At 41.6% G+C, this 14267-nt stretch overlaps 1 protein-coding gene across 2 annotated transcripts in view; it reads left to right on the top strand.

Moving 5' to 3' along the window:
- The window catches only part of SPECC1 (sperm antigen with calponin homology and coiled-coil domains 1), a 1365024-nt gene that overhangs the window by 710924 nt on the left and 639833 nt on the right, over positions 1-14267 (top strand). For both annotated transcript variants that reach the window (XM_078679993.1, XM_078679994.1), the window contains 2 exons: positions 11260-11405; positions 12856-12956. In XM_078679993.1, the coding sequence (XP_078536119.1) occupies positions 11260-11405; positions 12856-12956 (247 nt within the window). The remainder of the gene's footprint in view (positions 1-11259; positions 11406-12855; positions 12957-14267) is intronic.

The following is a 14267-nucleotide window of genomic DNA, read 5'->3' as shown; positions in this document are numbered from 1 at the left end:
AGATTAAAACAGATTATCTTTCATGAAAGATACATAGATGGATAACTGAATTTGCTGCTCTCTTTAGGGGTCAGTGTTATGCGCTGCTTTAGTGGGAACAGTCCAGCCCGAACTGCCAAGCCATGCCTTCCCTGGACCGGAAACAAGCTTCCGGTTTGGCAGTTCGGGCTGGACTGTTCCCATGAGGCACAGGGTCAGACTGATTTGCATATAGCCATGTCTGAACTGGGGTGGCAGAGTGGGCTAAAGAACGGTGCTGGATCAAACCCAGATCTTTTGACTGGGTGTGAGTGTTTGATTGGTTCAGATGCTCCGTCCATCACCACCCCCTTTTGTACCCCTTCCCCTGATGCTATCAGCCTCTGCATGTGCTCTCTCCCATCGTGGGCCTCTCCCCATCGCTCCTAGCCAGCTTGATCTCGTTGCCACCCTTCTTGTGCTGTCCTTTTTTGCACTCTACCATCCTGCTTTAAAGGGTGCATTTTATTACTTCTAAACATATTTTTTCTTTTACGGGCTCTTGTGCTTTCCTCATCCTGTGCTCTCCATTCTATGCTTTTCTGAGGTGTGCTGTCCAGTCGTGTCCTGTCCAGTCGTGTCCACCCCAGCTGTGTCCCGGTCACTTTTCCATGAACCCTGTCCGCTCTAGGCATCCGTCCATGAACTGACTCCCATCTCGTTATCTATATTCCCCTTCCCTGCACACCCTCACCCGAGGCCTAACAAAGAGAACGCCGCCTGGGTGCCCATCAGTCAACTTGTATGAGACAATGCTGTCATATTTCGTGTTTAAGAGGGTCAGGGCCTAGAGAAGGATGTGATGAACTCTTTCAAATATCCTTAGTTTATCTTGGAGACACCTGCAGCCATCAAGCGCCAGTGTGTACTGGTATAAGTAGGATGCACTGATCTGGTATTGGTAATTAATGGTTAGCAAAATAGAAAAACTTTGCTGTGGCATTAATAGAGCATGAATAATTCTTCAGGAACAGGAATAGTTTAATTTTCTACAGCAATACAAACAGGTACATGCAAAATGTGTTTAGAAATTTATAATTCACAATTTGCACAATACTAATGTCAAGTTCCCCTTATAATAATGCAGAGGACTGGGGAAGTCTTTTGTTTTCTTTATTTCTCTTACAGCATGTTTGTGTGGGGTCAGGAGAGGAATGACCTGCTCTAATAGTTTCAAATAGTATAACCTCTTTGAGTCTTCTTAGTTTTAAATGTTTTCACACCTGCATCATTTGTGTAAGCATGAGAAGTGATGCTGGTGCTTGTGATAAATGTCGGAATAAAAGTACTGGGCCTGCAATCCTTCAAATTAATTTCAGCTCCTCGCACTGTCCACCTCTGCCTCTCTTCAGTAACCAGTAATTACGGCTCCTTCACACTGCCCATCAGTGCCAACTTCTCACTCTACTCACAATTAGCATATTCTCACATTGCTAAGCGGTGCCACCTTCAAACACTACCGAGCGGTTTTGACCAGTTTTCGTGGGTACCCTCTACTTCACAGTTTATTTAGTATTTCAGAATTTAATATCGTTTTTGTTCGTACAATTTCTCCTAATTCTAAGAAACTGCCCGTATAGCAAATTTTCTTTCAAGCTTCTTGGGTGTCCGCTAGAGAAGTGTAATAAGGTATTTCTATCTGTCGGTTTGGTATACAAACTAACTTATAATATACGATTGTTACATTGTATCCAAACATCAAGGAAGTTAATCTTTTCCCTGTTACTTGACACCGTGAATTGTAAATCCGCTGACCTCATGTCAAGCCAATTATGAAATTGTACTAGGGTCTCATCACCTTCCCAAATCATGAAAATGTAGTCTATATAGCGACACCAATGTCCAATATGCACCCTGTAAGGATTAGTTTCGCTATATATCCACTGTTCTTCAAATTCGTTCATTACAAGATTCGCTATTTTCGGGGTGAAACAACACCCCATAGAGACTCCCTTTACTTGTAGGTAAAAGGAGTCTTTGAAATTAGAAACATTGTTCCTGAGGCATATTGTAGTTAGAGATACTATGAACTCTGTTGGTACCTGGTGGGCGTGTTGTCACTGGTCTAGTGTGTTCCTTAAGACTACTAATGCTTCATCCTGTGGTATGTTAGTATATGATTCAATACCAAAACATACTAAAAGTTGTTTGTCTTTATCATAGGGGAGGTTCTCAATCGTAGATGTAAGATCCATAGTATCTCGTACGTATGACTTCATTTTTTTTCCGAAGGGGATCAGGAAAGTATTGATATATTTCCAAGTTGTTGTAATAGGGAACAACATGCGGAAATCCGCCTCCCTGGTGGTTTATCAATGTTTCTTATGTATTTTAGGCAATACATATATATTCTCTCTTATATACCTAGGCATTCAGGAATTCAAATTCATTTAGGGTATTGGACAGTTGTTTCATTACTTCCTGATCATAATTGTCCTTATCCCACAGGAAAACCCTCCCCCCTTATCCACTGGCTTGACTACTATAGCCTGATTACTAGCTGCTAATTCATTTTTTGTACAGTTGGCTATAAAATATATTTTTTCCATTAAAAGAATCCAATTCTCGCAAAATTTGGTCCTCAAAGGCTAAGACTTCTGTTGGTATAGAAGAATTATCTGAGCAAAAACCGGAGTTACTATTGTATTGTTTTATTCCTCCTTGTTCCTCTCTAGTAAAATAAAATGTAATCTAATTTTTCATAAAAAATGTGTCTACTGGATCTTGCAATGTTATTGGGACAAAAGAGACCTTTATAGAGTAGATTCATTTCTGTCTCAGTTGGAATATATTTCAACAAGTTATAGACCGGGATGGACTCCTCTTTATTTCCCATCTCGTGGTTTGCTCTCAAAGTCTGTATATCCTCATCCGCATTCTGGAAAAACCGGGGTCCTGATTTTGATATTGGTTTGAGTTCTGATCCTGGCCCCTCCATTTTCCTCCGTCCCCTCTCCCTCTGTTCCTGCCTTTGCCTAAAAGAGGTTGGGCTCTCGGGTAAGGGAAATATGGTTGGTAGTTGGTATATGAACCTTGAGCAGAGTCCGCAGAACTATCAGAGAGAGTTATAAACTTTCTACGGGAGCGTTCTCTATATTTTAAAATGGGTGAGCTCGGATTATTATTCAAAAAACCTTTTAACAAGGGATTTACTTCTGACCCACAAAGCTCTGCATTTCAAAACTACCAGGTACCTAGCGCAAAAGCTAGAAAGTGTTATCCTGTGGTGGTAGAGCCTCAAGAAGCGCCAAGTCCTCTTTAAACCACTCATCCCTAGCAAAAATAGAACTTGTCACCGCGCCTTCTCCGGCGCTGCCCCAAAGATATGGAAAACTCTTCCACTGGATGTACACAGAATCACAACGACTGCATTCAAACTGGAAGCTAAATTCTTATGAATAAATTCTTACCTTAATTGGACTAGGCTCACTTGCTCAAAGTAATGTATTCCACAACCATTGTGCCACCATTTTGATGCTGCTCTTCTTTACCACATAGTGTGCCCCCCTTGTAACCCGCTTTATACCTATATATTGTATTACTGTCCTTGAATCATTTGTCTTCTAATTATGCGTTTATTCCGTTTTGTATTCTTACTTGATGTCAATATTGCATTTATGTCCTGCCTTCCATCCTTTTGTAAAGCGCTGTGACATCCTTCGGGATCTTGTTCGCGCTATACAAAACATTATAAATAATTAAAAACGAGTACCAGCTATACACACCCCCCAGTAGTGCCAATCTTTACTGTGACCACATGTTAGAGCTTTACATTCACCATCATTTCCAGTTCTCTACTGCCGAACAATGCCCACTCCTCACACTGCCCTATGTTGCCTACACTTCAAGCATGTCACCAGTGCCTTCTTCTCACACTACGAACTTGTGCCATTATACACACTGTACATCAGAGCTAGATTTCTTTCTGTCCACCAATAGTAGCTTTTCATATTGCTGGCCTGTTATCACCTTAGATTTTCCAGCAGTTCCTGCTGCTCACGGACCCATACACCCTCATGCCAGATCATCATACTGGTCGCTGGCTGCCACTGCAGTATGCCACTGATATTTTCCAGCTCCTCATACTATCCACCCTTGCCTGCTGTCACACTGCCAACAGCTACGATGATCTAACATTGTACCTAATATGAGCTCCTTGTCCTGTCTGCATGGCAAACTCCATGCATTGCCCATTACTTCCCTCTTCTCCCAATGCCTAATATTCCCAGCTTCACACACTGACCACCAAAGTGAGCTACTACCACCACCTCCCAGTGCTTACTCCTCAAATTTCCCATCTCTTTCACTCTGGACTCCACTGCTAGATGCTAACAGAGCTTACCAGTAAAAGTCTTCACACCACTCATCATGGCCGGCTACTCACACCAGTGCCAACTTCTCTCACTGCAAATCAGTAAAATCTTCACCACCAGTGCCTGCTTTTCACATTTTCGCTTATGATGTGGCAGGTCATTCCAGTGCCTACTCTCCATCTCACACTTCCCAGCAGTGTCAGCTGGTATCAATGTGTTTCCCAAACTTTTGAAATCCACAACGCAATTTTTAGAGCGACAAGCATTCGCCACCCATCTAGCTTTAATGGACCGTAGGCAAGAGCATTTTTTTTAATGTATCTGTAAACGTCATGACTTTGACCACTCACTTTGATATTGGGACTATGGCAAGTTATTGATATTCCCACAAAAGTGGCAGATGGTGAACAACATTGGAGCTAGATCACTTTTCCAGCCTATGGCATATTTTCACTAAAATCACAAGGCTTCTGAAACGCTTGGTGTTTATACCAATTGATTTTAGCAAATTTGATAAACCACTTCTCCTGCAGAGTATGAGGTAATGCCCCATATCCATTTTTGTGTTAAAATGAGGTCCAGTTTTTTTGAGAGTGTGTGTTCGTTCTCACTGGAAAAACCAAAGGTTACAGGGACGTTATAGTTAGGCTCACATTGTGCATGAACAAAACCATAGAAATTCAGCAGCTGTAGTTACTTCAGCTAACTATAACTTCTGCCCCTCAATGCACTGCTTACAATCTTACATATTGCATAACTCATGACATGGTCAGTGACATCACTGATTACATCATCCACAGAACCACTCACACTCGTGGCCCCCCTCTCATATTAAAACATTAATCTGGCCCTGGGGAGGTGGCAGTCACTGGGGCCCATATTGGCCACATTTGCTTGTACCCTATTCCTTAATATATCAATAAATATGCCCCAGGGACCTGGCGCACCGGAGCTCAAATACAAGCAAGCGTGGTAGACCGCACTTGGTTTTTTGGGGGGGGTTTTTGCGGGGATTCGCGAATCTTCATGATTTTTACCTCAAATATTTTTTTTAATGCTCGATGGCTCCTTGGGGGACCCCAGCACCTGACCTAGGGTGTCAGGGTATGCCTACCTTGCCCCCTCCCAACATTTTTGTTTGGGATTCTGCTAAGTTCAAGTCCCAGAATGATTGCCAGCCCTTCCTGTTCGTAGGATTGGTAGCCAGTCAGATCTCATCATGAGATCTCTTGGATCCACGGAGGTACGCGTCCCTAGATATCTATATTTGTTTTCTTTAATAACTCCACAACTACTTAACAGATTTACTTCAAATCACAAAAAACACTCTTTCTTGAGCAAGGTTTCTGCCAAATTTAGTTTAATTGTGTTCAGTGGTTCAGTGTGTAGTCATGTCTAAAATCTCTAAGGCAATTAACATGGGAAATGCACATTTTTTAACACCCCCACACTTTTTCTTGGCCCCCGCTTGACAGATCACCCTGAAAATTTCCATGCACAACTAAGCCAAGTGGGGCACTGTTTTTGGGAAATTCCATAAAGAATCATCAAACGGTGGCAAAGTTATAAGCAAGTCAAAAAGCGCCTTTCCTATGGAAACTAGGTCCTAACTAGAACTACCTACTGGCAATTGCCAGTAGCTTTTTATATATATCTAATAGTCTTATAATCATATATTCAGCTTTATATAGCGGGAACACAGCCCAAGAGCAGACATGAGCACCAGATTATATTACACAAGGTGAGATTTGTTTAATTATAAGCACTGTAGATTTAGTGATTTGCACAAAATTAAAGCGTGTTGAGTCAAACCTGGTTCCTGTAATCCAAAGTTGGCATCTCAGACCATTGGGCTACTTCCATAGTTCTCAATTTATGTATGAAAGTCATACACAAGTGGTATGGTTGTGTATGATCATGTATAGTGAGCATATTCTCTGTTGAAATGGCTTTGTGAAGTAAAAGAAACGGCAGCAACAAATACTGGAATGTTCACCCTGAATCTTGCTTGGGAATACTTGAAAGGGATTCTTTTTAAACTGGACTTAGGTACTTTGTTCAGCACCTTTGCACCAGTGCACAAACACAGCTAATCATTTGAAATATTATTTGCATATAGATCAAAAGTTTTCCAGCACACCAAAAATCGAGTTGTGACCCCAGACTTTGAGAAACACTGCTCTGTAACTTACTCGCTCCCTTATCCTTCTCATCCTATTTTCTGTCATTTTATTCCTCTCTTTTCATATGTAATATTCTCTTGCTGTTACTTGTATAGTCTACTAGAATCTTTCCATTTGCTATTTTCTCTTTCCCTAACTTCATGTCTCTTGCTCCTCAATCTCCCCTCTCCAGCCTCTTCCTTAGCAGCTCCTTCTCTTCAGCCTGGTCAACAGTTACCAGTCATGGTAGAGCCAGGGACATTGGTTCATTAGGTGTGATGTGCATTGTTGTGCCATGGTCCAGCCACCTCCATTTCTAGTCCATGTTGTGCTGAGATTCTCAAGGGGGATTTACTCACTATTGAGATCCTTCATAGATCTGAAGTGAACTTCATTTACATTCCAACTTCACTTTAGGCGAAAGTTTATTTTCAAAATGCCAATTTTAATATTGTTCCAGCTGCTTCAGTCCACTTTAATGCAACTATTCAGTTGAACCAGCATATTCTGTCGGTATGGCTAATGCCTCCAGTGACCCAGGTTGTTATATGTGAATGAGCCCAACCAGAGGCACCACTACAGCAACACAAGCCCTGCTTCTCTGTTCAATAACCAAAGCTGTTGGCTCAGTATAGGCCACTTTTCAATTGTTTTCTGATAGAAGCAGGAGGTAGACTGAAAGGGTTTGATGTTCATATACTCTTCTACAGTTTTGAGTATTTTGCGAAGTTCTCCTGTGGTCGATTCACTTGGTGCTTCAGTTCTCTGCTTCCACCTCTAAATAAGGAGATGTATAACAAAAATGGAAATGTAGTGCTTCCTTCGATTGCGGCAAAACTTGGTCCAGGAAAAAAGTTTGCTTAATTTGGATTATAACAAACACAGTGATAGAACAAAACTCTGAATTAATCTCAGAGCTTTATTCCAGGCCTTCGTTTATGCCTGCAGTGCACTCTAGTCAAAGATCACCAGATGCAAGTCGGTCTTAGTCCTGTCCTCTCAGTACAGTCCAGCTTGAGGTGCCAGACCGGGGCCTCTTCAGGTGGGAGCACAGACGACCCCAGACCAGTTTCAGTCTTGTTGCTTTTCAAAGCGATCTTACTCTTGGAAATGTAGCCTTGAACACCATGTCATTTAGCCCAGGCACAAAGTGCTATGTATGTCCCTCATGGTTTCATTTGTAAAATAAGAAGTATGGGGCCCAAAGTTTTGCTCAGAAGCTGCCAGCAGCGCTATAGAACGTTATGGTGCTGAATACGAGGGCTGTGCAATCTTCATTCGCCCTCGTGCATTTGTAATCCATCACTAGATGCTCCCTACACTTCAAACTCATTTCTGCACCTTTTTTTGTCCCTGCTTCCTACCGTTTTCACTGTTTTTCCGTCTCTCTCCTCCTAGTTCTTACTCCCTTTTGTGTTTTTCTTGCTCTTGTTCTGGAACAAAGTCTGATGAGTAAAAATCATCAGACCCTAACAGAAATGACTGGCTCAAATTGTGCACTGATGTTCCATGCTCATAGTGACTCCTAACTAATAAGGGCCAATTAGTCTGAATCGGGCCTTAGATTGCATGTGTTCCCATTCAGCAGTGACCTGGCCTGTCGCTTAAGGTGAAAATATTCCTGCAGGAGTAGGACTGAGACTGATTTGAATAAAGTTTTCTCTTTCTAGAGTAATGCAGAGGATGAATACACAATGGACTGGATTGCGGACGGCACGAGAGAGCACCGGTGGCCAAAATTAACCATTCCCTCCATCACTTTGTTGTTAATTTGGCTTTTAGGTGATGAGATGAGCGACATAAAATTAGTTGTCACCACATATTACCCACTGGTAAACATGCTCTGGTTGTTGGCACCAGGCAGGATGCCTCAGTGAGTTGAACGCTTGCAACTGGAGCATGCGGTGTTCAGGAGATCAAAAGTTACCATCCTGGCATGGCAATGGATTGGAATCTGGCAAGGCCACCTCAATCTTCCATCTTTAATAGTATCATCTGTTACTTACAGTGCTTAGAAGTGGCATAAGTGTGGTATGAAGCGCTATAGTAAAAAAAAAACAGTTAAAAGGTGCACAAACTGACCTTTCCAATGACTAGCAGAGAACCAGAAATTCCTATTGATATCAACTCTCATGATCCCCAAGAGACCATCTCCACGAGTCAACAGAAGAGGAATGTGCAAGTAAACACTGTCTGCAAGTCCCTGAATAGTAACTCTCAGCAAGATTCCGTCTCCTCTTCCTAGGGTCATGGCAAAGGTACAGGGTGTACTAACTGTGATGTCTCTGTTGATCTTGGAATGGCGTTCTTCGCATACAAAGCATCCTTTTTACAATTTTGGAATTTGGAGGAGAATGTGTATTACTGGTCCAAAAAACTCTGGGTGGGCGTTGCCCTGCTGGGAAGCCCACTAATCCAGCTACTTCCAGTCTTTGTTGCCCAGTTTACTATAACATTATAAAATTCTTGCACCTATACATCTGTATAAAACATCATTGGGCAGTTAAAATTCACAATATTTATTAACTGTTACAATAAATAGGAATAAAGTGGATTTTACCAAACACGTAAAATCTACTCCTATTCATGTTTAGAATATTAAAAAGTCGCACGTTACCAATCGTTCAGAAAGTACCACATACATTGAGCCCTTGCCTGAAAAAATAGGTTAGCATTGTTTGTATATTGATGTATCCAGGTTTTTTCCATGACAGATACATTTTTATGGATTTCTATCTAATTCAGAATAAATTCTCAACTACACAGTTGAGGTGGAAAACACCCCAAGTCTGATTTAAGGAATTCACGACTGGCTTTGGGGTTTACATTGGAACTAGATCTGTCTTTAAAGGACCCAGAAACCGGAGTAGTAGTTTAACTGTGTGATATTGTAAGTAACTGTATGGTGAACTTTTTTCCAACATTTTGAAATGTGTCTCTCCCTAACATTTAATGGCTGAATTCATAATCGTAGAATATAACCATTTCTTAATATCTGCATAACAACAAGGGATATGTCTCAGTTTCCTACTGAAATGAAAAACCTGGGCACCAGGCCTTAAACTGAGATGCTCATCATTCGTGTGTTTTAATTGTTATGTAAAGTGACGGATAGGCACTTAGTCGCATCATTTTCGATAGCCCATCCCTTTCCTGTATAATACCGAGGACATAGAGATTAATGGTTGCTTCATTGCTTGAGCTGAGTAGTCTGCGGTCTGGTAAGTAATCATGAGGGAGATAATATAAAGGTCTTCTCCATTAACGTGAATGATGCCACCGGCGCCATTTGCCTAATTGGGTTGGTCACAGCGGTATGTGATGGGAGTCCAAGAAGAGTTCGCCGCACCTCTCCTTTTGTGAACAGTTTTAAAAGTAGCAACCCTAGACCTCAGGCCTGCAAAGCAGTATCCAGGAACACTTTGTTGTGCTATGCTTCACTAGAGCGACATAAGTTCTACCACAGTTATCTATATCAGACTGTGTGCACCTGTGGTTGCCAGCAATTCAACAACAACTTGCCCACTAATGGGTCACACCTAAGTGGTCGAGTGACCAACCCGCTTTCCCCTCCAAGGCATGATATAATTTCTTGAGACGTTGTTAGGATGTGGAAATCTTTCAACTGTTCTTTTTAACCCTCGAACATCACATCTGGAGAGTTATACTTAGCCCTTTAGAAAATGTTATTAATTAACAAATACATAAATAAAAAAGGATTACCCCGCATAATAATCATAGTTCCGAACAGGTAAGTGCCATGTTTGATTTTAAGGTAAACAGTTTTAAAAAATATGTTACCATTGAGTTTATCACGTGCTCTAATTGAAACTTGAACCCGGGGAGGGGGGGCCGGGGGGGGGGGGGGGTTGACTTGGGAGAAGAGGAGTCAACCTCCCCCTCCATAGTTTTCCATGATCCTCCCATTACAGGTTCATGCGGCCTACAGAGGCTATGCAGGAACAAAGTCTCAGCTGTGATGCTTTTGACTTCATGGTGTGATGGATTTCTTGAGCACCAGCTGTTACTACTTTGTCTGGGCTCTAGAATCCTCCTCTTAAAGCTGTAATCTGTTTAAATGAATTCTTTTTTTCGAATCATTCCTTGGCTACACAAATTATTTTATGGACAATTCTAGCCCATTACCTTCAATGCCACCAAATGTATCTCTATGCAGCATTGCCAGTAGCCTCTCTGGGTCACAGAAGGTTTGTGCTGTACAAATGATTATCAGGATACCTGTGCGTGGTCTTGTTGCTATGTCTTCTTTAGGCTTTTGATTCCTTTATATGTCTGGCCCAGAGACGGCTTAAGCTAGTTCACCAGCCTCATGTAATGAAAGAAAATCATAAATAAATACACCATTTATGACGGGGCTTTGGGTCAACCCTCTTCATGCATTGGTCTGTACAACTATCATTCACAACTTGCACCCACTGATGAGGCGTCAATTAAGGGTTATGTTATAGAGGGTTTCACTGCCACTCTGTGCTATTCCGTTCATATAGCGTTGATGCCTTCTGGTCTTTTATTAAAAGAATATGAATTATGATTTTTTTCAGTTAAAATTATTGTTGGAAGCACCATATTTCTTTATATTTTTATTTTCTTCCATCTAGGAAGTGAGAAATAACTATATGCGGCTTATCATAATGAAGTATTGAAATAGTGTATTCCTCATTTCCTTCTGCCTGTGTGTCTTGCAGTGCTTCTAAAGGTTCTAGCTGACCTGTGCAGCATATAAAGTCTCTTGCCTTGTCTTGCAGACTGAAGGTGGATGAGGTGGACGCCATGGTGGGGGACCCGAGCAGCCGGTGGAAAGAGATCAGCGTGAATCCAGCAGCACCTCTTCCGTCTGATGCTGTGCCCACCGTCAAGCTGCTTATCAAGTCTTTTGACTCTGCGGAACAAGGTGCGGACACCTATACTGTGTCTTTGGAATTACCATTTGATGCCTTATTTGTTAGAACTATTTCTTCCTTGGACATGTGCCGAGGGTTATCCGGCATCCTCTCTTCTCTAAACACCAATAGAAAGTAGTTTTACCTGTGGGCATCTTTTCAAACTTGAGAAAGTGCCGCTCTGCTTCCCCTTGGGTAAATAATGTCTTTGCGATCTCCAGAAATGGGGATTATGAATATTAAAATTATGGAAGTCCTGCTGCTCTCCATAGCATTCTTATCTGAATTATAACTTAGAGTCTCTGGTAAATTGTTTCTTTTCCTCGTGTTTCTTAGTGCATGTTCAAAAGAAAATGGCAACTGTGCAAAAGAAGCGGTCAAAATAATCCCAACAAAATTACCCTCACTTCCACAATGCAGATCGATAATGTAAAACATTTACGTTTGTCATTCATGTTACCTCTATAAACTGGAGCAGTGGATCAGATTTAGACAACGCGGATGTCTCTGGGCTCCAGTTCCCACCTATTGGGATCCTTGGTTGTTTTCAACATCATACATTCTTTGACAGAACTGGTGGTCCATTGTATCTTGGCTTTGTCTAATAATTGAAGTGTCAGTATCGAAGACTTCCATGGGTTGTAGTGTGTTTAAAACATGAATGCTCTCTGCGAAGCCTCGGTAGTATCCTTAAAAATATTCGTGTGTCCGTCCATCTGATGCTTGTGCAACGATTGTGATTCTTGCAAATGAAATCGGCAGTTTTTACTTCTATATTTTTCTCTGACTTGAAAAACAGGAAGGGAGGATTGTTCTATCTGGCACCTCACTCAGCTATTCATTTCCATTATTTTTGTCATAGAAGTCGTTTACCCCTCCGATTTGAAGTATGGAACTATTTAGACTTCCTAAAAAAAGAATGTGTTTTGCATTGTTAAGCATGGATTATTTATACATCTAAAACTTTATCTCAGGATCTGGGTACAACATACTATACAATTTCTCCTGCCCCTTCTCTGCCAATAGATGGGGAGGGAGCAATTTAGTCTATATGCCATCAACTGATGGCCTCTTATACGGCCAATCATAATAGTTTCGTCAAGTGTTTAGATATCTAAACCACTCGTAAATACTCTGGGTGCATTTCATAACATTGTTTAATAGTTCATCTAGTCTATTACAGATAATCAGCCATATGCAAATCAATCTTGGTCATGCTCCAGTAGGAACAGTCCAGCCCATTCTATGCCTATAGGAACTTCAACCTCTTTGAACAAAAAACGTTGTAATTTCGTTCACCAACACTGCCACTTGCTATGCGTCTACTGTGAGGTAGTAATTGTTGTGTGTTACCAACCTGGGCTTGAATTTGGAAAGTCTACCCAAAGAGTAATGGAACTACATGCCAGAGGGCATTCTGGCTCAGTTCATGACCATCTTTCATGCACCCTTTCTCTACAGGCTCCACAGGGCAGAACATGCCAATCCAGTCGCCACCCCGCAGTCTCTTGAGCGGCATCCCGGTACGGACAGCCCCGGCAGCAGCAGTGTCTCCCATGCAGGTAAAATGGCCTCTGGCCCCTTCTGAATGAACTGGCAAGACAGCCGCACGAAAATGATGTCCTATGGGAGTGAAATGTGGTGTTATGGTCATTGCAATGTACTAACTGCACAAACGACTGGAAAGAGCAGGGTAAAGGAAACGGTTTTACAGCACATTTATTAATGTGGATTCTTAGGAGTTTTGGAACCCTAGAATTGTTTGTGTCCTGAAATTAGCCATGCAAAATGTATTTGCACACCTTAGCGACTAGAAATCTCGCACATTACAAATGGAGCCTCCGCATCTATACGTGGTAAAATAGAAGGATGTTGTTTTCTGTTCTTTATTTTGGAAAAAGTCACCATGCACCCTGTAGCCCCCCTTTACCACAGGTAGCCTCACATTCTTGAGCTGCATTATAGAACTGGAACCCCTCCGTTCTTATGCATCCGCTCAAATATTAATTAGAGTGTTATGTAATCAGTACTGAGCACTGTACAAGAATTAAGGGCACAATTATTAAAAAATTACATCATAAGCAAACAGAAAGGGAAAAATGTACTGGGGAAACAATCAATCATCCTCCGAGCAAAGGACCTTTCTGTATAGGAGTTGAACTAACACAGTATCAGAAGGAAGTCCCTCGAAAAGAAAGTTTGCAATAACCATTGGTTTAAGATGGAGAACAAAGCACAGGAAAGGACTGCTGGACAAAGGACATTAGTCGAAGAATTGAAGGACAAGGACGTTGCAGTAGAGGAAGCTGATACAGGACAGGAATGAAAGGGGCTAAAATACAACAAGCATTTTCAATAAAATAGGTCTCGCATTTGCGGGAGTTTAACTATTGGCATTGTACGTGACAATGCCGTTTATTTATCTGTTTTGACAATTAACACATGAATAAAAGGCATTGTTTTTTACAATGCCAAAGGCTCAAACTCTTGTAAATATGAGACCTATTGCATTTCAAAGAAGAGGCCATAGTCCCGGGCAGCTTGGAAAGTGAAAGTGCGCATGATGCGCTGAATGTTGCTGGAAAGCATGTCATGCCTGCAATAGGTGAAACTCATTAAAGAAAATAGTGCTGACAGACTAAATAAGACGTACAATGTAACAAATGAAGATAAAGGGACAGTCCTCATGGGAGGTTATAAATGAAGACAAGGAGGTATTAAGGAGGGAATAACAAGCCTATTAACGAATCAAGCTAGGATGTCGAAGGGCAATGACACAAACCAATGATAAATATGGGCGGGGCTTCAAGTCCATACTCAAATACAGAATGCCTCACAGAGCCCCATGCTCGACCAAAAAATATGGAGCGAAG

This window comes from Lissotriton helveticus, chromosome 3_1 (assembly GCF_964261635.1).
Source record: "Lissotriton helveticus chromosome 3_1, aLisHel1.1, whole genome shotgun sequence".
NCBI lineage: Eukaryota > Metazoa > Chordata > Amphibia > Caudata > Salamandridae > Lissotriton > Lissotriton helveticus.
This window is presented reverse-complemented; position numbering and strand designations above follow the sequence as displayed.